This window comes from Hypanus sabinus, chromosome 1 (assembly GCF_030144855.1).
Source record: "Hypanus sabinus isolate sHypSab1 chromosome 1, sHypSab1.hap1, whole genome shotgun sequence".
NCBI lineage: Eukaryota > Metazoa > Chordata > Chondrichthyes > Myliobatiformes > Dasyatidae > Hypanus > Hypanus sabinus.
Window position 1 is genome coordinate 36,777,895 of NC_082706.1, and position 23,601 is coordinate 36,801,495.

At 49.0% G+C, this 23,601-nt stretch overlaps 2 protein-coding genes across 8 annotated transcripts in view; one reads left to right on the forward strand and one right to left on the reverse strand.

Annotated features, from left to right (window-relative positions):
- The window catches only part of LOC132392949 (transcription factor IIIB 50 kDa subunit-like), a 48,984-nt gene extending 26,164 nt beyond the window's left edge, over positions 1-22,820 (reverse strand). Inside the window, exons 1-3 of one of the 7 annotated variants that reach the window (XM_059967615.1) lie at positions 11,947-12,178; positions 10,383-10,543; positions 9,285-9,344 (exon numbers count right to left, since the gene is read on the reverse strand). In XM_059967615.1, the coding sequence (XP_059823598.1) occupies positions 9,285-9,344; positions 10,383-10,543; positions 11,947-12,038 (313 nt within the window). In that variant the 5' untranslated portion in view covers positions 12,039-12,178. Of the gene's footprint in view, positions 1-9,284; positions 9,345-10,382; positions 10,544-11,273; positions 11,398-11,440; positions 11,459-11,575; positions 11,695-11,878; positions 12,179-22,638 lie in introns of those variants that run through there. The other 6 variants (XM_059967600.1, XM_059967582.1, XM_059967563.1 and 3 more) reach the window with 6 other exon arrangements.
- Positions 22,821-23,010: 190 nt separating this feature from the next.
- LOC132392977 (RNA/RNP complex-1-interacting phosphatase-like) overlaps positions 23,011-23,601 on the forward strand; it is a 32,355-nt gene continuing 31,764 nt past the window's right edge. The window contains exon 1 of the mRNA XM_059967624.1: positions 23,011-23,275. Coding sequence (XP_059823607.1) covers positions 23,034-23,275 — 242 coding nt within the window. The 5' untranslated portion in view covers positions 23,011-23,033. The remainder of the gene's footprint in view (positions 23,276-23,601) is intronic.

The window sequence follows — 23,601 nt, forward strand, 5'->3', positions numbered from 1 at the left end:
GACAAACACGGCCCAAGACAATCACAGCGGAAGATAAATGCTTCAAGTGCTAACAACAATGCCCAGACTCAATACATTAACCCAAAAACTGAGATAGTCACTTCTCAGGCCAATAAAACATAATACGTGTTTCTGTGTACGCATGTGTGCAGTGGGAAGATGTGGTGTGCAGGGCTAGAGCAGTTAATAGAGTGATACAGCCATTTTGCCCAATTCGTCTATGTCACCCTGAGCTAGTTCCATTGGTCTGTTTCCCTCTAAACTTCACCTATCTATGTATCTGTCCAAATATCTTTTAAACGTTGTAGAAGCAGGTACAATTACCTCTTCTACGGCAGCTCTTTCCCCATACTGATGTACAATGTCCTGTGTATGTTACTCAAAATGGCCTCTTTGGTTTGTTACAAGTAGGAATGCTTCTTTGTCGGATAAGTGTTTCTCTCGCCGTTGTTTCAGTTTAGAATGGCTGATATGGTAATTGTATTCATTTGTTAATCAATGGGGAATGTTATTGTGTCTTGTGATGCTGGGAACTTGGGGGAGGGGTTTTCGCAGGTTTTTTGGTGGGAGGAGAGTGCGGGAGGAAAACGTCGAGGAAGGTGGACGTGTGCTGCACTGCTCGGAAGACCCCCCCGGGCGTGGTCCTAGGTGCGAAGACGAAGAGGTCGGAGGCAAGCGACGAGGGGTCGAATGGTTCGTTGATTGAGCTCCACGAGTGCACCAAACAGACTGAACTTTGATAAGTTGGAGCCTTTTGTTTTTTTCCTTATATATATATATATATTGTATTGCCTACTACTCTTTTAATTTTAGTAAACTCTTTAAAGTGTATGTCATAACGGTGTTTGTTGTGGGTTTGATACTGTTGGCGGGCGCGAGGCATAAAACTCGATTCTCACAGCACCTGCGTGAACGGGAGGTGGGTTGGTGAGTGGCTGGATCTCCTTATTCCCCTAGACATATACCAGCCTATTGGGTAAGGGTTACATTTGTGGGGTGCTTGTCCCGGTCTGGATTGTCAGGGGCTGTGGAATCGCGCAGGCAGCAGAGCGGAGATGGACAGAGATAAGTTTGTTTGTTGGTGCCAGTTTGAAGATGTACCAGTACAGTACACATGCGTAGTGAGCGGAGTGGATTTTTGAGTTTCGGGAGACGCGATAGTGAGGGGTTTAAGTTCAGTGAAGGGTATTGGGCAGGTAGAATTTGTAGCTAGACGGTGTGGTAAAGAGGTAGAGTCTAACTGGGTGTTGGTTCGTACGAGTGCTGAAGTCAGGACGGTGGAACTGCCGGCGACGGTCAGTGTACCAGGGGAGGAGGGGCCGTGGGGGCTCCACTTCTACAAGGATGAGGCTGAGGAGACATCAGAGGAGGAATCAGAGCTAGAGGTGGACCCCAGAGAGGTGCCCGGTACTAGTAAAGGGAGGTGGGAGGAGGGAGTCGTGACTAAGCCCCGCTCCCCAGATAGGGTGGAAGCCTCGGAGCTGGCAGCCGCACTTAATTCCCTGGTGGGAGTGGCCGAGAGGCCACGGCTGAAGCTGGGGGTGTTCTCCGGAGCCAAGCCTACTCCGGATGGGGAGGTGGACTATGAGACCTGGATCGAGCATACGTCTTTGATGTTAGAGGAGGGGCCAGGCTCAGAGGAGGAGAAGAGGCAGCGATTGGTGGGAAGTTTGAGGGGTTTAGCAGCCAAAACCGTCCGGGAGTTGAAAGCTGAGAAGCCTGGAGCCTCAGTGGAGGAATGCCTAGTTTTGGAGGGAGCGTTTGGGTTGTCAGGGGAACCCTGGCTACTTTTGGCAGAGTTCCAATGCCTGGAACAACGGAGAGGGGAAAAGCTCTCCGAGTACATATTTCGGATGGAGGGGATGCTCTCGGGGCTGCGGCGCCGGGGGGTAGTGAAGGCGACTGACGTGGCTAGCGTGAAGATGAGTCAGCTATTCAGTGGCTCTCTGGAGGAGGACAAGGTGGCGTGGACTATCCGGCAGGCTTATAGGAAACGTCCCCCTCCATCCTTCGGGCAACTGATTAGAGAGGTGCGAGAGGAAGAGAGAGTGTTGGGGCGGAAAAGGGGCACGGGCCTACGGGAGCGATACAGGAAGTGGTGGCTGGGTGGAGGAATGACAGTCCTCCGGGGAGTAGGGAACCCCCTTTGGAGGGGAGGGTCAGGGGAGGTACCTACTCTCAGGGGCAATCAGTGCAGTGGATTGGGAGCAGGAGCCGTCCTGGGAGAGGAGGGGTGGCAGGCAGCGTGTGCTTTAACTGTGGGAAAGAGGGGCATTTCAGGCGGGACTGTGGAAGGTCAAGGGTGTGCTATAGCTGTGGAGAGGAGGGACACTTTAGGTGGGATTGTGAGAGACAAGGAGTCCCGCGGAGGACAAGCCCCCCTATGACTAAAAAGGGAGAGGTGTCGGGAAACTTAGGAGAGGCTCAGTGAGGGAACGGACTGGAGCCTCTGGAGGAACACGTTCCCAGAGATCAGCTGGAAGACCACCGGGTGCCCACGCCTCTATTCCGGATGGGCTGGTAGGACCCCGTGCCAGTGTGGGTCTACGGATAGAGGGAATTTACGCAGAAGCCGTTCTTAATACGGGATCGCAGGTGACCTTATTGTAACGGTCTTTCTACAATCAATATCTAAAGCATTTGCCCGTAACCCCATTTGACGCCCTGCAGATTTGGGGTGTGAGCGAGGGTGACTACCCATATGATGGGTACCTATCGGTGAGATTGGAGTTCTCAGAGGCCGATGTGGGAGTGTCGGAAGCTATTGAGACGTTGGTGTTGGTGTGTCCTGACCCGGTGGAAACCGGTGGTGCTGCCCTTCTGGTGGGGACTAACTCCCCAGTTGTGCGACGGCTCCTGGGAGCTTGTAAGGAGAAAGGTGGGGAAGACTTTCTGGAGACCCTCTCGGTGCATCCAATGTTTCGAGCAGTGTTCGCAGAAGGGATTGCCTCCCAAGGGCTGGACCTGGAGTGTAAACGAGGGACGGTGTGGTGTACACAGGCGAGGCCCAAGGTGATCCGACCAGGGGAGGTAGCACCAGTGATGGAGACCCCCAGATTCCCAGGAGTGCCGACGGGAGAAGCCCTGTTAGTAGACACCCCAGACAATCTTGAAGGGGAGACACGATTTCCGGCGGGGGCGCTGGTGAGGCCCGAAGTGCAGAGACCAGGGGTGGTACATGCAAGGCGTATAGCTGTAAGTGTCAGGAACACCATGGCAAGAGAAATCACCTTTAAGAGGGGAATGCCGTTGGCACATCTGTTCCCGGTGACGGTTATGTCTAGCGCACCAGTGAGGACCCCTAACGGGGAGGGATCAGAGCATCGAAGGGAGCTGACTGCTGAAGCCTTTAACTTCAGGGATTCCCCTGTGTTGCCGGAGTGGAAACACCGGCTAGTGGAGAAGATGCTGAAGATGGAAACTGTTTTTTCTTGGGGCGAGTTTGATGTTGGCTGCGCCAAAAGCACTCGCCACACCATCCGGGTGACGGAGGACACCCCGTTCCGAGAGAGATCCCGGCGGCTGGCTCCAGCAGATGTTGAGGACGTGCGACAGCACTTGTGCAAGTTGAAGGAGGCCGGAATCATAGCTGAGTCTCGAAGTCCTTATGCGTCCCCAATAATGGTGGCACGGAAGAAGAATGGGCGAGTGCGCATGTGTGTTGACTACAGGACGTTGAATCGGCGAACTGTCCCTGATCAATATACTGTCCCAAGGGTCGTGGTCCCCAGCCACCTTCCAGAGGCTCATGGAGAGAACTGTGGGGGATATGAATCTGTTGGAGGTGCTGGTGTACCTGGACGATTTGATAGTGTTTGGATCGACTTTGGAGGAACATGAGGAGAGGCTGTTGAAGGTGTTGGGCCGGCTTAATGAAGAAGGGTTGAAGCTTTCCCTGGACAAATGCCAGTTCTGCAAGTCATCGGTTAACTACATTGGCCATATCATTTCGCGAGAGGGAATGGCTACTGATCCAACAAAGACAGAGGCCGTGACCACCTGGCCGAGACCCCAGAAAGTGGGTGCTCTGCGCTCATTTTTGGGGTTCTGTGGGTATTACCGGCGATTTGTGAAAGGATACACCAAAGTGTGTCACCCGTTGACTCAGCTGTTGTGTGGCTATCCCCCGGTGGGAAAGAAGAGGATGGAGGACCAGAGGCAGGACGATGGAGGATACTGGAACCCGGCGGAACCTTTTGGCTCGAGATGGGATGATCAATGTGAAGAGGCGTTCCGATCTTTGAAAAGGGCACTGACCCAGGCCCCGGTGTTGGCTTTTGCCGATCCCCAGAAGCCATTTGTGCTGCACACGGATGCCAGCCGAGAGGGTCTCGGGGCTGTTCTGTACCAGGAGCATGGCAAAGCATTGAGGCCGGTAGCCTTTGTCAGCCGAAGCTTGTCGCCATCGGAGAGAAACTATCCCACTCACAAGTTGGAGTTCCTGGCGCTGAAGTGGGCGGTGGTGGACAAGCTGGGCGATTACCTGTACGGAGCCAAGTTTGAGGTGAGAACGGATAACAATCCTCTCACTTATATTTTGACTTCGGCGAAGCTGGATGCCACAGGACATCTGTGGCTGGCGGCCTTGTCAGTATATGATTTCAGCCTGAGGTACCGCCCCAGAAGCAAGAATGTCGATGCGGATGCATTGTCTCGTTGGGAGCCGGGGGAGGAGGAGAGGGACAAGGAGTGGGAGAGTGTCCCTGCCCCTGGAGTGAAGGCGATGTGTCAGTTTGCTATCACCGTGAAGGCCGCGGGAAGAGGGAGGCTGGAACGAGCCGTGGACCATTTGGGGGTTTTTGACGACGCTATACCCCTAGTTTACTGTGACCTGACCGCACTGGGGACTAAACAGTTGCCGGAACTGAGTCCGGGGGAAGTGGCAACTGCTCAGCAAAATGACCCGGGCATTGGCAGAGTGTGGAGAGCGGTCGAGAAGGGGGATGGGGCGTTGGCTGAGAAGGCGAAACACCCATGCGTGCCTCTGTTGTTGAAGGAGTGGTCTCGGTTGAAGTTAAAGAACAAAATCTTGTACCAAGTAACGACGCCTCCGGACCAAACCCGCTGTTGGCAACTGGTCCTGCCCAAGGAGTATCGGCAGGCTGTACTCCAGGCCTTACATGATGATTCTGGACACTTGGGGGTGGAAAAGACCTATGGATTACTCAAAGGCCAGTTCTACTGGCCCCGGATGAGGGGGGACGTCGAAGAATACTGTAGGGGATGCCGTCGTTGCATCCAGAGGAAGACCCTGCCAGCGTTGGCGGCTCCACTGTCGCACTTGCAGAGTGCGGAACCTCTGGACCTGGTATGTATGGATTTCCTGTCGATTGAGCCTGACACCAGCAACACCGCGAATGTCTTAGTCATCACCGATCATTACACTCGCTATGCTCAGGCATTTCCCACCAAGGATCAGAAGGCAACGAAAGTGGCGAAGGTGTTATGGGAGAAGTATTTTGTGCATTACGGCCTTCCCAGGCGAATCCATAGTGATCAGGGGCGGGACTTGGAGAGCCGCCTTATCCAGGAATTACTGACTATGCTTGGGGTTGAGAAATCCAGGACTACCCCTTACCACCCACAGGGAGATCCTCAGCCAGAGAGATTCAACCGGACCCTGTTGGATATGCTCGGGACGCTGGAGATTGGGCAGAAAAGCAGGTGGAGTCGTCATATTGGACAATTGGTTCACTGTTACAATTGTACTCGCAATGATGCTACAGGGTATTAGCCCTATTATCTGATGTTCGGGCGGGAAGCGAGGTTGCCCATTGACGTGTGTTTTGGAGGTGGAGTGGGTGAATTTCCTGGGAAGTCCCATCTAAAGTACGTGTCCAACATGAAGAGGGAGTTACAGCGGGCGTACGAGTTGGCCGAGGCGGCGGCTACCAAACAAAATCAGAAGAATAAGATGCGGTATGATCGAAAGGTGAAGTTTGTACAATTATTACCGGGCGACCGGGTCCTTTTACGGAATTTGGGACTCCCTGGTAAGCACAAGTTGGCAGATTGATGGGCGGCCAGCCCCTATGTAATAGAGAGCCAGATGCCGAACCTGCCCGTTTACCAGGTGAAACCTGAGGATGGAAAAGGGCCTATCAAGGTACTCCATAGGAATCACCTGCTGCCACTGGGTCAAGCGGTGCAGGTGGATAAGGAGCCCGAGTGGGAGGTTACGCCCAGTACAAGGACTCTGCGAGGGCACGGAGAACGGGTAGAGCCCGCTGCTGAAGAGCGGGGACGGGTCCCTCACCCAGGAATGGCTACCGATTCAGAGGAGGACGACTGAGATGAGTGGGCCCTGTTCCCATTCGCTGGTGCTCCAGTACCAGGAGAGGAGGCTCCTGGCCCTTCCCATACTGAATTGGGTGAGAGGAGGGAAGGTCTTGAGGGTCAGATGGAGAGGCAGCCTACATTGGTGGGAGAGAGGGTGGAACCCGAGCGTGAGCCGGAGAGATCTCAGGTGAGGGAGGACCCCTGTGAGGAAGGGGGTGCGGGTCTGTCAGGTAGACCTGGGGTGTCCGACACAGTGGGTTCGCAGGTGACGAGGGAGCCCAGTGGGGCAGAAGGGGTATGGAGATCTCAGAGGATTAGGCGCCCCACGGAGCGGTTGATATATGTGGTACCGGGAGAACCGAGTGTGATTTCTACTGCTCTGGGTAGTTATGTCACTGCTTTCTGCACCTGGGTTGGGTTTTGTGTGTTGCAAGAAGCTTTGGGGAACTCTAGTAATGCCATTAGGGCATGACATTTGCTGGTGGGGAGAGAATGTACAATGTCCTGTGTATGTTACTCAAAATGGCCTCTTTGGTTTGTTACAAGTAGGAATGCTTCTTTGTCAGATAAGTGTTTCTCTCGCCGTTGTTTCACTTTAGAATGGCTGATATGGTAATTGTATTCATTTGTTAATCAATGGGGAATGTTATTGTGTCTTGTGATGCTGGGAACTTGGGGGAGGGGTTTTCGCAGGTTTTTTGGTGGGAGGAGAGTGCGGGAGGAAGACGTCGAGGAAGGTGGACGTGCGCTGCACTGCTCGGAAGACCCCCCCGGGCGTGGTCCTAGGTGCGAAGACGTGGAGGTCGGAGGCAAGCGACGAGGGGTCGAATGGTTCGGTGATTGAGCTCCAACGAGTGCACTAAACAGACTGATAAGTTGGCGCCTTTTGTTTTTTTCCTTTTATATATATATATTGTATTGCCTACTACTCTTTTAATTTTAGTAAACTCTTTAAAGTGTATGTCATAATGGTATTTGTTGTGGGTCTGATACTGTTGGCAGGCGTGAGGTATAAAACTCGATTCTCACAGCACCTGCGTGTACGGAAGGTGGGTTGGTGAGTGGCTGGATCTCCTTATTCCCCTAGACATATACCAGCCTGTTGGGTAACAGTTACACTGATACTAGCATGGATAAAGCATTGGCTGGTTGGCAGGATGGAAAGAGTGAGAATAAAGGGATCCTTTTCTGGTTGGCTGATGGTGATCAGTGGTGTTCCACAAGGGTCTCTGTTGGGACTGCTTCTTTTCACATTGTATGTCAATGACTTGTATGACAGATTTGACGGCTTTGTGGCCAAGTTAGCGGACAATAGGCAGAGGGGAAGGTAGTTATGAGGAAGTAGAGAAGCTATGGATGGACTTTAGACAGATTAGGAGAATGGGCAAAGAAGTGGCAGATGGAATACAGTGTTGGGAAGTGTATGGCCATGCACTTTGGTGGAAGAAATAAAAAGGTTGACTATTTTCTAAATGGAGAGGAAATTTAAAAATCTGAGGTGCAGAGGGACTTGGGAGTCCTTGTGCAGGATTCCTTAAAGGTTAAATTGCAGGCTGAGCCAGAGATGAGGAAGGCAAATGCAATGTTAGCATTCAATTCATGAGGACTAGAATATAAAAGCAAGGATGTAATATTGAGGCTTTACAAAGCACTAGTGACGGTTCACTTGAAGTATAATGAGCAGTTTTGGGCCGCTTATCTGAGAAAGGATGTGCTGACATTAGAGAGGGTTAAAAGGAGGTTCATGAAAATGATTCCAGAATTGAAAAGCTTGTCATATGGAAGCATTTGAACCTGTATTCACTGAAATTCAGAAGAATGAGGGGTGACCTCATTGAAACCTATCGAATGTTGAAAGGCTTCGATAGAGTGGATGTGGAGGATGTTACCTATTTTGGGAGTTGAAGATCAGAGGACACAACCTCAGAATAGAGGGCTGTCCTTTAGGACAGAGATGAGGAGGAATTTCTTTAGCAAGAGTGATGAAACTGTGGAATTCATTGCCAAGGAAGGCTGTGGAGGCCAAGTCATTCAGCACATTTAAGACAGAGGTTGATAGATTCTTGATTAGTCAGGGCATGAAAGGATACAGGGAGAAGGCAGGAGATTGGAGCTGGGAGGGAAAATTGGATCAGCCATGATGAAATGGTGGAGGAAACTCTATGGGGCAAATGGCCTAATTCTGCTCCTATATCCTACGGTTCACTGGTCTTCATCACATTTTAAAAGTACTTGAACAAGACATAAGCCTGCTGGAATGTGAGATAGGACTGAAGAGCTTTCTCTGGACATAGTGCACCAAATAGCCATTTATTCAAGTCCTTCCAGCAGCCAGATAGTACTGCTGGAGCATCTCCGCTCAATTCCCTGACCTAGGCAGTAACTATAGGCTTTTCTTAAGAATTATACAAGTAGCTTTTCTAATCATTGAACAGGCATGCAGCTAATTGAAAAGCACATTGGGACATAAATATACACAATACCTAGGGCAGTAACAGTGACAGAGACAGATGTTGATGGCATTCCCTGCCTGGCATGCTGAGAGCTAACTGCATTTCTTCACTTTCTCATTCCTTTATCTCATTGCAGCAGATAGTGAGGTCAGCTGAGAAGATCATCTGGGTCTCTCTTCCCACCATTACGGCCATTTACACTACACGCTGCATCCGCAAAGCAAACACCATTATGAAGGACCCCATGCACCCGTCATACAAACTCTTCTCCCTCCTGCCATCTGGGAAAAGGCACCGAAGCTTTCCGGCTCTCACGACCAGACTGTGTAACAGTATCTTCCCTCAAGCTATCAGACTCCTCAATACCCAGAGCCTGCAACCTTGCCATTTCTTTAGCATTTGTGTTTTTTACGAGGTTCAGTGGCTAGCTGGGCACTCAACCCAGCACAGATGGAAAGTGTGCAAGGAGCTGGCCGGATTCGGACCCTGGATCAATTGCGCCAGTCCAGTGTGGATGCCACTACCCCACCGGCTGGATATTCCACATCTTACCTTGTACTTTATTCCGACAAGGCATCTTCGCTGCAGCTGTGCTCTGGGTGTAGTTCACTGCTGTGGATTGAAAGAAGTAAACTCAACAACAGAGATCGAATAGGGAGCGTCTCCTGTTCAGAACACTTGATCGATAAACTGTGACAAGGCACGGGGTCCTGGCTGATAGTCTTTACCCTCAATACCCCACAAATCTCTTCACTGTGATCAGGTACAGGAGCCCAGGGAGTTTAGGTCTGCTCTAATTCAGGGATTCCCAGCTAGTAACAACAGAAAGCATGTTTAATTTCCTTCTCTCTAATCCAGACATTACTGGGTCAAGGAATATAAAAGAGAAAATCTGCAGATGCTGGAAATCCAAGCAACACACACAAAATGCTAGAGGACCTCAGCAGGCCAGGCAAAGACCTTCCAGGCTTGGCGACTCTTCACCTGTAAATCTGTTGGGGTCATATACTGTGTTCGGTGCTCCCGGCGTGGCCTCCTATATATCGGTGAGACTGATGTAGACTGGAAGAACACTTCGTCTGCCAGAACAAGCAGGATCTCCCAGTGGCCGCCCATTTTAATTCCACTTCCCATTCCACTATGTCCATCCATGGCCTCCTCCACTGTTGTGATGAGGCCACACTTAGGTTGGAGGAACAACACCTTATATTCTGTCTGGGTAGCCTCCAACCTGATGGAAGAACATCGTTTTCTCAAACTTCCGGTAATGCCCCCCCCCCCCCCCCACCTTCACCATTCCCCATCCCCTTTTCCCTCTCTCACCTCATCTCCTTCCCTGCCCATTGCCTCCCCCTTTTCTTTCTTCCATGGCCTTATGTTTCTTTCACCAGCTCTTTACTTCATCTTTCCCCCTCCAGGTTTCTCCTATCACCTGGAGTTTCTCTCTCCCCTCCCCCTCCCCCTTTTAAATCTACTTCTCTTCTCCAATCCTGCCAAAAGCTTTCAGCCCAAAAGGCCTTAGACTCCAAGACTGGTCTGACGTTCATGATGCAAAGGGTCCCCACCGTTAACTGTACACTTGATGCCCCGAAATGCACACTGAAAGCAGATCAACTCCTGGAGTAACCAGCTCCAAGCCAAGCCTCTTACCTTGGAGGAAAGTTTCTTCGGTGCGTGTCGTAGTGAGCAGCCCCTCAGTCAACAGGAAACCACATTCGGTACACACCATGTGGCTCTGGCTGTAATGTGTGTCTTCTTCCACTGCATTGGATCCACACTCAGGGCACCTGGTCTGCCCAGCCATCTTTACACTGAAACAAGACAGAGTGGTTGAGAGACTACTATGTCCACAAAGATCAGACAGCGAGTTTCAGCACTCTCTCAGAGAGAGGACCTAGGGAACAGAAGCCCTGGGAGCACTGTCCAAACTTCAGCACATCAGTTTGCTATAAAACGTTTGCAAGAAGTTTCAGGAAAGTTGGAACTCTTGAGCCACAAAGTTGATTGTTTATTCCCCTACATAGACGCTGTCTGACTTGCGGAGTTCCCTCAACATGTTCCCTGTCCTATCACCACTGTGACACTACTACAGTTCGGAGTTCAACTCCAGCATCGTCTGGAAGGAGTTTACATCCTCCCCGTGAACACCCGAGTTTCCTCCCACAGTCCAAAGTCGAAACGGTCAGGAGGTCAAGTGGTCATTGTAAATGGTCCAGTGATTGGGTTCGTGTTAACTAGGAGGGTTGCTTGGTAGTGTACCTCCGTGGCCCAGAAGGGCCTGTCCTGCACTCTAAATAAATAAAATTAAATATCTATTTTGAATGTGATCGATGAAAGCATCTTCTTTGCCTTGCTGCAAACCAAAATGCCAGAAGTTCACCCTTCCACCAAAGTTCCTGCTCCCCGAAGGATAAGAATGGTACCTGCTAGCTAGCTGCTTGCCCTGATACAGCAAAGGCATCCCTCCCAGAACTGCACAGTCCCCAGGGTGGCTCTCACCAAGCTGCCATATAGTTGTAACAAGACATCGTTATAACGTACTCAGAGCCTCTCACAATGAACGCTACCAAATTTGACTGGGGAGGGTGGAGTGATGAGCAGAGAACACTGCCTGACTCCACACGGTGGATGGGTGAGCTGGATACACAGCAAGTTTGGTCACAAGGGGCAAACCGTGTAGTGGAGGGGGATTATATACATAAACACACAGGTTCCACTTCTGAGCCTTGTGGAAGACCAACTGGAGAGGTGGTGGGAGACGGGTTGAAGGGGTGAGCGGAAAGGGGGGGTAGGAGGACAAAGGAGGAGAGGAGGGTGCGAGAATCCACGAATTTCGGACTGACCGTGTAATGGGGTCCGGTCCACGGAAATTCTAACACCTTTGCTTCCTGTCTGCCCGTCACAAAAATGGCTCCGGGCCCAGAAACGTACTGTTCTAGCGTGCCCGTCAAAAAGATGGCGGTGGCGCCCCCATGTGATCTGCTAGCAACGAATAGCGAGCCGGCAGCGTCTTTTTAAACGTCAACATAAATTATATTCGTAAGAAAATATACAAAAAAAATAGAAAAACAACGCACGGCTTCCCTTGCATGCAGGGTCTTTAAACTGGTGCATTTGACAACTTTCGCACATTGTACTATCACTACCTGCAGAGGAGAACCACCGCCGCCCGAAGTGTTAAAGACCCAGCGCCCGGTCTCTCACGCACGAGTACCTTGGACTGCAGGCCTTCTGCACGCAGCCTCGGTAGTGGCTGCACCGAACTTCAGGGTGACCCTCACCTCTACATAGGCTGCAGCCTGGCATTGCCAAACAGTTGTACTCGTTGTAAAAAGTATGAGATTGTGATAGTAGGTGATTTTAAGTTTTTGCATATTGACTGGGAATCCCATACTGTAAAAGGACTCGATGGGATAGAGTTTGTCAAATGTGTTCTGGAAGGTTTCCTTCATCAGAATGTAGAAGTCCCAATGAGAGAGGGTGTGTCGCTGGATCTGCTATTGCAGAATGAGACAGGGTAGGTGACTGAGGTTTGTGCAGGGAAACACTTTGCATCCAGTGACCACAAGGCCATTAGTCTCAAAGTACTGTAAATATGCAAATAGGTGAGTCTGGTCTGCAGGTTGAGATTCTAAATTGGAGCAAGGCAACGTTGATGGTATCAGAAAGGATCTGGCAAGTGTGGATTGGGATAGGGTGTTTTCTGGCACTTGGTAAGTGAGAGGCCTTCAGAGGTGAAATTTTGAGAGTACAAAGCTTGTATGTGCCTCTAACAGGTTTAGGGAACCTTGGTTTTCAAGAGATACTGAGGCCCTAGTTAATGAAAAAATGGTTTGTAGCAGATATAGGAGGGGAGGAACAAATGAGGTACTTATGGAGTATAAGAAATGCAAGAGAACACTTGGGAAAGAAATCAAGAGGGCTACAGGAAGGTGTGAATTTGCCCTAGCAGAGATTCTACAGATATGTTAAAAACATAGAAAACCTACAGCATAATACAGGCCCACAAAGCTGTGCCAAACATGTCCTTACCTTAGAAATTACCTAGGGTCACCCATAGCCCTCTATTTTTCTGAGCTCCATGTACCTGTCCAGGAGTCTCTTAAAAGACCCTATCATATCCGCCTCAACCACCGTCGCCAGCAGCCCATTCCACGCACTCACCACTCTCTGAGTAAAAAACTTACCCTGACATCTCCTCTGTACCTACTTCCAAGCACCTTAAAACTGTGCCCTCTCATGCCAGCCATCTCAGCCCTGGGGAAAAGCCTCCGACTATCTACATGATCAATGCCTCTCATCATCTTATACACCTTAATCAGGTCACCTCTCATCTTTTGTCGCTCCAAGGAGAAAAGACCCGAGTTCATTCAATCTTTTCTCATAAGGCATGCTCCCCATTCCAGGCAACATCCTTGTAAATCTCTTCTGCACCCTTTCTATGGCTTCCACATTCTTCCTGTAGTGAGGTGACCAGAACTGAGCACAGTACTCCAAGTGGGGTCTGACCAGGGTCCTATATAGCTGCACCATTACCTCTTGGCTCTTAAACTCAATCCCACGATTGATGGCCAATACACCATACGCCTTCTTAACCACAGAATCAACCTGCGCAGCAGCTTTGAGTGTCCTATGGACTCAGACCCCAAGAACCCTCTGATCCTCCACACTGCCAAGAGTCTTACCATTTATACTATATTCTGCCATCATATTTGACCTACCAAAATGAACCACCTCACACTTATCTGGGTTGAACTCCATCTACCACTTCTCAACCGTTTTGCATCCTATCCACACTATCCACAACACCCCCAACCTTTGTGTCATCAGCAAATTTACTAACCTATCCTCTACTTCGTCAACACACATAAAATGCTGGTGGAACACAGCAGGCCAGGCAGCATCTATAGACGTGCAGTAGACGTTTTGGGCCGAGACCTTTCGTCAGGACTAACTGAAAGAAAAGATAGAGATTTGAAAGTGGGAGGGGAGGGGGAAATCTGAAATGATAGGAGAAGACAGGAGGGGAAGGGATGAAGCTAAGAGCTGGAAAGTTGATTGGCAAAAGGGATTCAGAGCTGGAGAAGGGAAAGGATCATGGGATGGGAGGTCTAGGGAGGAAAAAAAGGAGGAGGGGAGCACCAGAGGGAGATGGAGAACAGGCAAAGAGAGAAAAATGGGGGAATAATAAATAAGGGATGGGGTAAGAAGGGGAGGAGGGGCATTAACAGAAGTTAGAGAAATCAATGTTCATGCCATCAGGTTGGAGGCTACCCAGACGGAATATAAGGTGTTCCTACAACCTGAGTGTGGCTTCATCTTGACAGTAGAGGAGGCCATGGATAAACATATCAGAATGGGAATGGGATGTGGAATTAAAATGTGTGGCCACTGGGAGATACTGCATTCTCTGGTGGACAGAGCATAGGTGTTCAGCGGACAGATCATCCTCATCCAGGTTATTTATAAAAATCGCGAAAAGTAGGGGTCCCAGAATGGATCCCTGAGACACATCACTGGTAACCAACTTCCATGCAGAATATGACCTGTCAACAACCACTCTTTGCCTTCTGTGGGCAAGCCAGTTCTGGATCCACAAAGCAATGTCCCCTTCGATCCCATGCCTCCTTACTTTCCCGATAATCCTTGTATGGGGTACCTTGTCAAATGCCATATACACTGCATGTACTGCTCTACCTTCATCAATGTGTTTAGTCACATCCTCAAAAAATTAAATCAGGCTTGTAAGGCACAACCTGCCCTTGACAAAGCCATGCTGACTATTCCTGATCATATCATGCCTCTCCAAATGTTCATAAATCCTGCCTCTCAGACCCTTCTCCATCAACTTACCAACCATTGAAGTAAGACTCACTGGTCTATAGTTCTACTCCCTTTCTTGAATAATGGAACAACATCCGCAACCCTCCAATCCTCCCAAACCTCTCCCTTATTAATCATTGCCAGAGGCTTAACAATCTCCTCCCTCGCCTCTCACAGTAGCCTGGGGTACATCTCATCCAGTCCCGGTGACTCATCCAACTTGATGCTTTCCAAAACCTCCAGCACATCCTCCTTCTTAATATCTACATGCTCAAGCTTTTCAGTCTGCTGTAAGTCATCCCTACAATCACTAAGATCCTTTTCTATTGTGAATACTGACGCAAAGTACTCATTATGTACCTCTACCATCTCCTCCGGTTCCATACACACTTTCCCTCTGTCACATTTGAAGGTCCTATTCTCTGACGTCTTATCCTCTTGCTCTTCACATACTTGTGGAATGCCTTGGGGTTTTCCTTAACCCTGTCTGCCAAGCCCTCTTCATGGCCCCTTCTGGCTCTCTTAATTTCATTCTTAAGCTCCTTCCTGCTAGCCTTATAAACTTCTAGATTTCTATCATGACCAAGTTTTTTGAACCTTCCGTAAGCAAAAGGACTGCAAGGGGCAAAATTGGTCCTCTGGAAGACCAGAATTGTAATCCATGTGTGGAGCTGAAAGAGACGGGGGAAGATCCTTAATGAATTTTATGAATTTTTTTACATTGGTATTTAATCAGGAGACATAGAGTCCACAGAAGTGAGGCAAAGCGGTATCAGCTTCATGAACCCTGTACAGATGACAGAGGAGGAACTGTTTGCTACCCTTAGGGTGGATAAATCCCCAGGGCCTGACAAGGAGTTCCCTCAGATCCTACAAGAGGTAAATGCAGAGATTGCTGGGGTCCTAGAAGAGATATTTAAATCATCTTTAATGACGGGGAGGTAGCAGAGGATTGGAGGATAGCCAATATTGTTCCAATGTTTTAAAAAGGCTCTGAACAGAAACCAGGAAATTATAGGCTGGTGAGTGTGACATCAATTGTGGGAAAGTTATTGGAAGGTATTCTAAGGGACTGGATATATAAGTATTCGGACATGTAGACTGATTAAGGATAGTCAGCATGGTTTCAAAGGTTCATTTTATTATCAAAGTACATACGCAGAATACAACTCTGAAATTTATCTTCTCCAGCTAGCCATGAAATATAGAAAATCCACGGAAACTGTTGAGAGAAAAGACATCAACCACCCCCCTCCCTGCACAACAGCAAAACTCAAACCCCTCGCCCTCTCCCTTGCACAAAAACTGACAGCTCTCCCACCCGGGAAACATCAAACCCCTAACACCCAACCCCCTCCCATGCAAAAAAAAATCTGTGACAATAGCATCAAACCTCCAATCCTCTCTCATACACAAAAATTGAAGTTTGCCCACATGGGAAAACACCAACAAGAACATCAGATCCCTAATCCCCAACCCCTTCCTCGCTCAAAAAGTAACACCTGCCAATCGGCAACAAGAAAGAAAGCTCAAGAAACTGACAGAGACCAATATAAACTACAGTCCACACCAATGATCATGACCTGGAATTCCAAAAACATCCTCGTCAGCCTTGAGGAGTGTGACAGTTTGAACTCAGTCCTTCCGTGGGGAGTGACTGCTGAACCATGGCCTTCCTCTGCCACCCCGCGGCCTCCCGTCCTCCAGCCCGCGACCTAGAGGATGTGTTGTTATTGGAGAGAGACCAGAGATTCATGAGGATAATTCTGGGAATGAAGCGGTTAACATATGAGGCGCATTTGGCAGCTTTGGGCCTGTACTCACTGGACTTTAGAATAATGTGGGTGGGGGGGGGGGATCTCATTGAAACCTACTGAATGTTGAAAGGATTGGATGTGCAGAGGATGTTTCCTGTGGTGGGGTTATCCAGAACTAGAGGGCACAGCCTCAAAGCTGAAGTGTGACCTTTTAGAACAGAGGTTTTTCAGGAGGAAATGTTTTAGTCACAGAGTAGTGAATCTGTGGACTGCCCTGCCACAAACTGCAGCAGAGGCCAAGTTGGTGCGTATATTTAAGGTGGATGTTGACTGTATCCTGATCGGTCAGGCATCAAAGGATATGGCAAGAAGGCAGGTATATGGGGTTGAATGGGATCTGGGATCAGCCATGATGGAATGGCAGAGCAGACTTGATGGGCCAAATCTGCTCCTATGTCTTATGGCCACGTGAGCTTTGTGCATTGTAGGCCATGTCTAACCAATCTTATAGAGTTTTTTTGAGGAAGTTACCAAGAAAGTGGATGAAGGGAAGGCAGTAGATGTTGTCTACATAGACTTTAGCAAGGCATATGACAAGGTCCTACTTGGGAGGCTGGTGAATAAGGTCCAGTTGCTCGGCATTCAGGACGAGGTAGTAAATTGGATTAGACATTGACTTTGTGGGTGAAGCTAGAATGGTAGCAGAGGGTTGCCTCTTTATCAATGATCTGGAGATAATGTGGTTAACTGGATCAGCAAATTTGCGGATGACACCAAGATTGGGGGTGCAGTGAAAATAAATAAGCAATAAGTATTGAGAACATGAGGTGAAGAGTCCTTGGAAGTGAGTCCGTTAGTTGTGAGAACGTTTTAATGATGAGGCAAGTGAAGTTATCCCCTTTAGGTCAGAAGCCTGATGATTGAGGGGTAGTAACTGTTCCTGAACCAGTGGTGTGAGTCCCAAGACTTCAGTACCACGTTCCTCATGGCAGCAGAGAAGACAGCATGTCCTGATTGGTGAAGATTCCTGATGATGGATGCAGCCTTACTGCGACAGTGCTGCTTGTAGATGAGACCAATTGTGGGGAGGGCTTTACACGTGATTCAAGGGCACACCCGGCTGTGATGCAGCCAGTCAATATACTCCCCACGGCACATCTATAGAAATTTGTCAAAGTTTTAGATATCATGCCAAATCTCCACAGACTCCTAAGGAAGTAGAGGCACTCCCTTGTTTTCTTCATGATTACATAGATATGCTGGGCCCAGGACAGGTCCTCTGAAATAATAACATTGAGGAATTTAACATTGCTAACCCTCTCCACCTCTGATGAGGACTGCCTCATGGATCTCTGGTTTCCTTCTCCTGAACTAAATAATCAGCTCCTTGGTCTTATTGACATTGAATGAAAGGTTGTTACGGCACCATTCAGCCAGATTTTCAATCTCCCTCCTAAATTTTGATTCATCACCGACTTTGATTCAGCCCACATCAGCAAACATGAATATGACATTGGAGCTGTGCTTAGCCACACAGTCTTAAGTATAAAGTGAGTAGAGCAGGGGACTTAGCACACAGCCTTGTAGAGCACCTGTGCTGATGGAGATCATGGAGCAGATTTTGTTGCCAATCCGAACTGACCAGGGTCTACAAGTGAGGAAATCCAGATTCCAATTGTAAGGAGGTATTGAGGCCAAGATCTTGGAGCTTATTGATTAGTTTTGACAGGATGGTGGTATTGAATGTTGAGCTTAGTCAATAAAGGGCATTCTGATGCATGCATCTTTGCTGTCCAGAGATGGACATGTTGTTGCAGTAGGCAAATTAGAGCAGATCCAAGTCGCTTCTCAGGCAGGAGTTGATGTTTCATCACCAACCTCTCAAGACACTTCATCACTGTGGATGTAAGTGCTACTGGATGATAGTCATAGAGACAGGTCACCACATTCTTCTTAGGCACCAATATATTCGAAGTCTGCTTGAAGCAGGTGGGTACCTCAGACTGCTGAGGTGAAAGGTTAAAGACTCAGTGAACACTCCAGCCAGTTGATCAGCATAGGTCATTAATACTTGGCTAGGTAATCCATTTGGGCCGGTTGCTTTTCATGGGTTCACCCTTCTGATGGCTGCTCGTACTCTGGCCTCAGAGATTGAAATCACAGGATTGTCGGGGGCTGTGGGTGTTTGTGATAGTCCCTCCATCTTTTAACGGTGGAAGGGAGCATGGAATGCATTGAGCTCATCTGGAAGTGAAGCCATGTTGTTTGATTTACCTTTAAAAGTGGTGATAATATTCAAGCCACCCCCCCCCCCCAACTGCCAAGCATCCTTCGTTGATTCAAGTTTGGTCTGAAATTGTTGCTTCGCCCATATATTCCAGGCACCTAGCATTCCAATTAAAAATCATGCCCCACAGCTTTCCTTTAAAGTTCCCCCCTCTCACCTCAAAGCTTGGCATTTCTACCCTGGGAAAGAGACTCTATCCAGAATTCTTTATAAACTTCTAACAGGTTTCCCCTCAGCCTTTACTGCTCCAGATATCTGGTGTATTACGTGCAGTTCTGGTCACTGCATTATACAAATACTTTATTGTCACCAAACAATTGATACTAGAGCGTACAATCATCACAGTAATATTTGTCTTTGCGCTTCGCGCTCCCTTAAGTACAAATCGAAGTAAATATAATGATAATTTATATTATAAATCGTAATTAGAAAATAGAAAATGGAAAGTACGATAGCGCAAGTCAGGTCCGGATATTTGGAAGGTACGGCCCAGATCCAGGTCAGGATCTGTTCAGCAGTCTTATCACAGTTGGAAAGAAGCTGTTCCCAAGTCTGGCCGTACGTATCTTTATGCTCCTGAACCTTCTCCCTGAGGGAAGTGGGACAAAAAGTGTGTTGGCTGGGTGGGACTTATCCTTGACTATCCTGGCAGCACTGCTCTGACAGCATGTGGTGTAAAGTAAGTCCAAGGATGGAAGATTGGTTTGTGTGATGTGCTGGGCTAGGTTCACAATCTTCTGCAGCTTCTTCCGGTCTTGGACAGGACAATTTCCATACCAGGTTGTGATGCACCCTAGAAGAATGCTTTCTACGGTGCACCTATAAAAATTAGTGAGGGTTTTGGGGGACAGGCCAAATTTCTTCAGCTTTCTCAGGAAGTAATGGCACTGGTGGGTCTTCTTGGCAATGGACTCTGCTTGGTTAGACCAAGTCAGGTCATTGTGATATTCACCCTGAGGAACTTAAAGCTTTTTACTGGAAACATGTAGAGGCTAGGAACAGTAGATGATCACAAGGACATTGCCTGGATTGGACAGTGTTAGCTTTAAAAAGAGGTTGGATAAATGTTTTTGCTGGAGTGTTGGATGCTGATGGAGAGACTTGACCAAAGTTTATAATGCTATGAGCGGCATAAATGGGGTGGACAATCAAAGATCAGAATGGGAATATCAGACAGAGCACAGGTCAGTCATCCAATCTGCATCTGGTCTTACTGATGTAGAAGAGGCCTATACAGAAAATGAAGTTGGATGACATGCACATGAATCTCTGGAAGAGTTGTTTAGATCCCTGGAATGTGGTGAGGGTATCACCAATATACCTGGCAGGGTGAAGGCATGCATCTCCATTGCTTCACACACCCATGCTGAGTTCGTCGACCGCATTGGTGCTACTGCATGCACCCATGCTGAGCTTGTCAACTGCATTAGAGCTGCTTCTTGCACCCATACTGAGCTGACTAATTTCATCAACTTTGCCTCCAACTTCCACCTTACCCTTAAATTCACTTGGTCCATTTTCAACATTTCCTTTCTCTTTCCTGATCTCTGTCTCCATTTCTGCAGACAGACTGTCTATTGATGTCTTTTATAAATCTACCGATTCCTACGACTGTCTAGACTATACCTCTTCCCACTCTGTCTCCTGTAAAAATGCTATTTCTTTTTCTCAGTTCCTTCATCCAAGCCGCATTCATTCCAGGTTGATGCTTTCCTTTCTAGGACATCAGAGATGTCCGCATCCTTCAAAGAACAGAGTTTCCCTTTGTCCCACCATTGATAATGCCCTCACCAGTATCTCCTCTGTTTCCTGGACATCCACACTCACCCTATTTTCCTATCACCTTATCAGGGAGAGAGTTTCTCTTGTCCTCTCCTACCACCCCTGAACCTGCACATTAAAAACATCATTCTCAAAAACTTTTGCCATTTTCAAACATAGCTTTACATTCCCCCTCCATTTTCCATAGTTATCACTCCTTCCGTGATTCCCTTGTCCATCCCCATTAATCTCCCTTGTGACACAAACCACTGCAAGTGACCAAAATGCTTCAACCACCCATTTACTTCCTGCCTTACCTCCATTCAGGTGTCCGAATAGTCCTTCCAGGTGAGCCAATACTCAATGCAGCCTCCTCTACCTTGGTGAAACCCAACATACTGTAAGTCGGGGGGACCACTTATCGAGCACCTGCACCTATGCTCCATTGCCAAAAATGGAATTTCCTGATGGCCAACCATTTGAATCCCTATCTCCATTCCTGTTCCCATTCTGACTCTTGGGGTGGAGGAGCAACACCTCATATTCCTTCTGGGTAGCCTCCAGCTTGACAGCATGAGCATTGATTTCTCCTTCCTTGTTCTTCCACTCCACACTCTGGCCTTTTATCTCTTCCCATCTGCCTATCACCTCCCCTAAAAAAAACTACAGGAGTTTTTAAAAGTATGGTTAATTGCTATCACCCCTTCATTCTACGAACTGCAGAACTTATGCTTCCCCTGTATAGTGCACTTAAAGCCAATACCCCTAATCACGTGCTTGACTGGGCAGTGGACATGACAAGGGCATTTAATGACACCAAATAAGCTCTTTCCACTAGTGGTGCACCCACATGCCAACACACCCATAGCCATTACTACTGATGTTTAAGACTAAGTTGTGGGTGCATGAACAGTTAGTCATTGGTGTGTGGCAACCACTCACGTTCTTCAGCCACTAGTTCCGTCCCCTGAAACGACAGACAGCACATTTGACTGTGAGCTTCTTGGTCTCTACGTGGCTGCCCACCATTTTTGTTTTCTTCTAGAGGGTCACCATTTCATAGCGTTTGTTGACCACAAACCCCTCGTATGCATGATGGCCAAAATATCAGACCCTTGGTCTGCACGGCAGCAACGCCATCTGGCCTAAATATCAGAGTTCACAACTGATATATAAAGGGAAAAGTAACGCTGTGGCTGATTGCCTCTCACAGCCAGCCATCGAAGCCATACAGACAGGGGTTGCCTATGCTGACACAGCAGCTGGCCAAGCTGCTGACCCAGAGGCCCAGGTTTACTGAGCAACATTCACGGGCCTGTGGTTGGCTGACATTAAGTACGGGGAAGCTGGAGTTTCTCTCCTGTACGATGTCTCAACCAGTCACCCTCACCCCATCATTCCTGCAAACTGAAGATGGATTATTTTCAACTCCCTACATGAGCTCTTGCATCCAGACCGGAAGGCCCCACAGAAACCGATTGCACTGAAGTTTGTGCGGCGCGGTCTTTGAAATGATGTGCGTGATTGGACTGCAGCCTGTGTGGAGTGCCAGTGGGAAAAAATTAACCGTCATGTTCAGGCGTCATTGGCATCTTTTGAGGTCCCTGAGCAACGGTTTGACCATGTTGGCCTTGTTGGTCCTCATCCCCCCCTCCTGCGGCTCCACACACCTCCTTACTGTGGACCATTCCACCATGTGGCCAGAGGTTGTCCCCCTATCATCGACGATAGATACAGACGTGGCTCGGACATTCATCAGTACTAGGTTGCTCGGTTTGGCACCCTATCTGATATTTCCTCTGACCGCAGTCTCCAATTCATATCAGACCTCTGGACTATGATGGCCCACAACCTGCAGGTACATCACACCATGGTGTATCACCTGCAGCCCAATGGCTTATGAGTGCTGGCATGATCATCTCCCGTGGATTCTGCTGGGGCTCAGAACTGCTCCAAAAGGGCCCTATAGTCGTCTGCGGTTGAGTTGGTATACGGGCAGCCGTTACGAGTGCCAGGAGATTTCATTCCTGACTGCCTTGCCTTCCTCTCAACAGCGTTTCACCCTCCTCAGTAAATTCAATTCCTTTTTACCCACTTCCACCTCCCAACAAGGTATACAGCACCCTTGGGCTCCTGTGGACCTATATTCCCCCTCGATTGTTTTCATCCACCATGACACACGCCAACATCCCCCGAGGCCCTCTCAAGATGGCCCATTCTGCGTTTTTGGAACAGAGAGAGAAGACTTTTATCATATATAAGAGGGGTAAACCCGTACATCTTTCCGTAGATCTCCTTAAACCGGCCCACCTGACGATGAAGGAGTCAGAGGCCTTCACCCAGGAACACAGGACCCGAGCCGGGCGACAGGCTCGCAATGCCGGTTTCAGTGAATGCTGTGGGGGCTTGTGCAGGGTAATGCAAATCGGTGGAAACGTACAAACTTCACATCCGCCGCCATCGAGCCGGGAGTCACTTCAGAGGCTGGGCTGACGTGATGACGTAATTACGTAAAGGCTTTCAAGTCACTTTGACCCCAGTTTTGTTTGTATTCGGTTAATGGATTACTGCGGCTTTTCAGAGTGAAACGTCTCTTCCGTTTTATTTGTGAAAATTAACACCTCCGACCACAAGTGTCCTGGCGCCGTCGGAACCTAACTGCCTGTCACAAAGATGGCGTCGGGCTTCCCGTTAAGGAAGCTCGGGCGCTTCCTCTGGGCGGGTAGCGGCGGGCGCGCCTGCGCGATGAGGCTCGGAGGCCTTGTCGCGGTGGTTGTTCGAATGGAGCGAGAGTGGTTCCGGAGTGGAGGGAAAGTGAGAGGGAGATATGGGGCGAGGGGGCTATCCGGGAGGAAAGCAGAGTCCTGGGCTGGAGGGAATGGAGCCGGATCGGGCAAGAACCGCATTCCTGATAGGTGAGGCCACCATCCGCGGACCTCGGGGATCACCTCCCTTCATCATCCCCCCCAACCACCTGACATCCCTCCCCATATCTCCCAAACCCCTTATTTACCCCTTCTGTTTTACCCTTCCCCGTCTCCCACTCCATCTTCCACCTGTTTACCCCTCCTCCTCCCTATCTCCAGCTCCTGCCCTCCCCATCTCCCCCTCTCCCAATACTTGTTCCTTCTCCTTCACCCTCCCTATTTCATTCCCCTGCCCTCATCATCAGTACTTTCCTTCACCCATTCCTAAAAGAAAGTCACTGACATTTGATTCCCCCCCCCCCCCCCCCCCCACT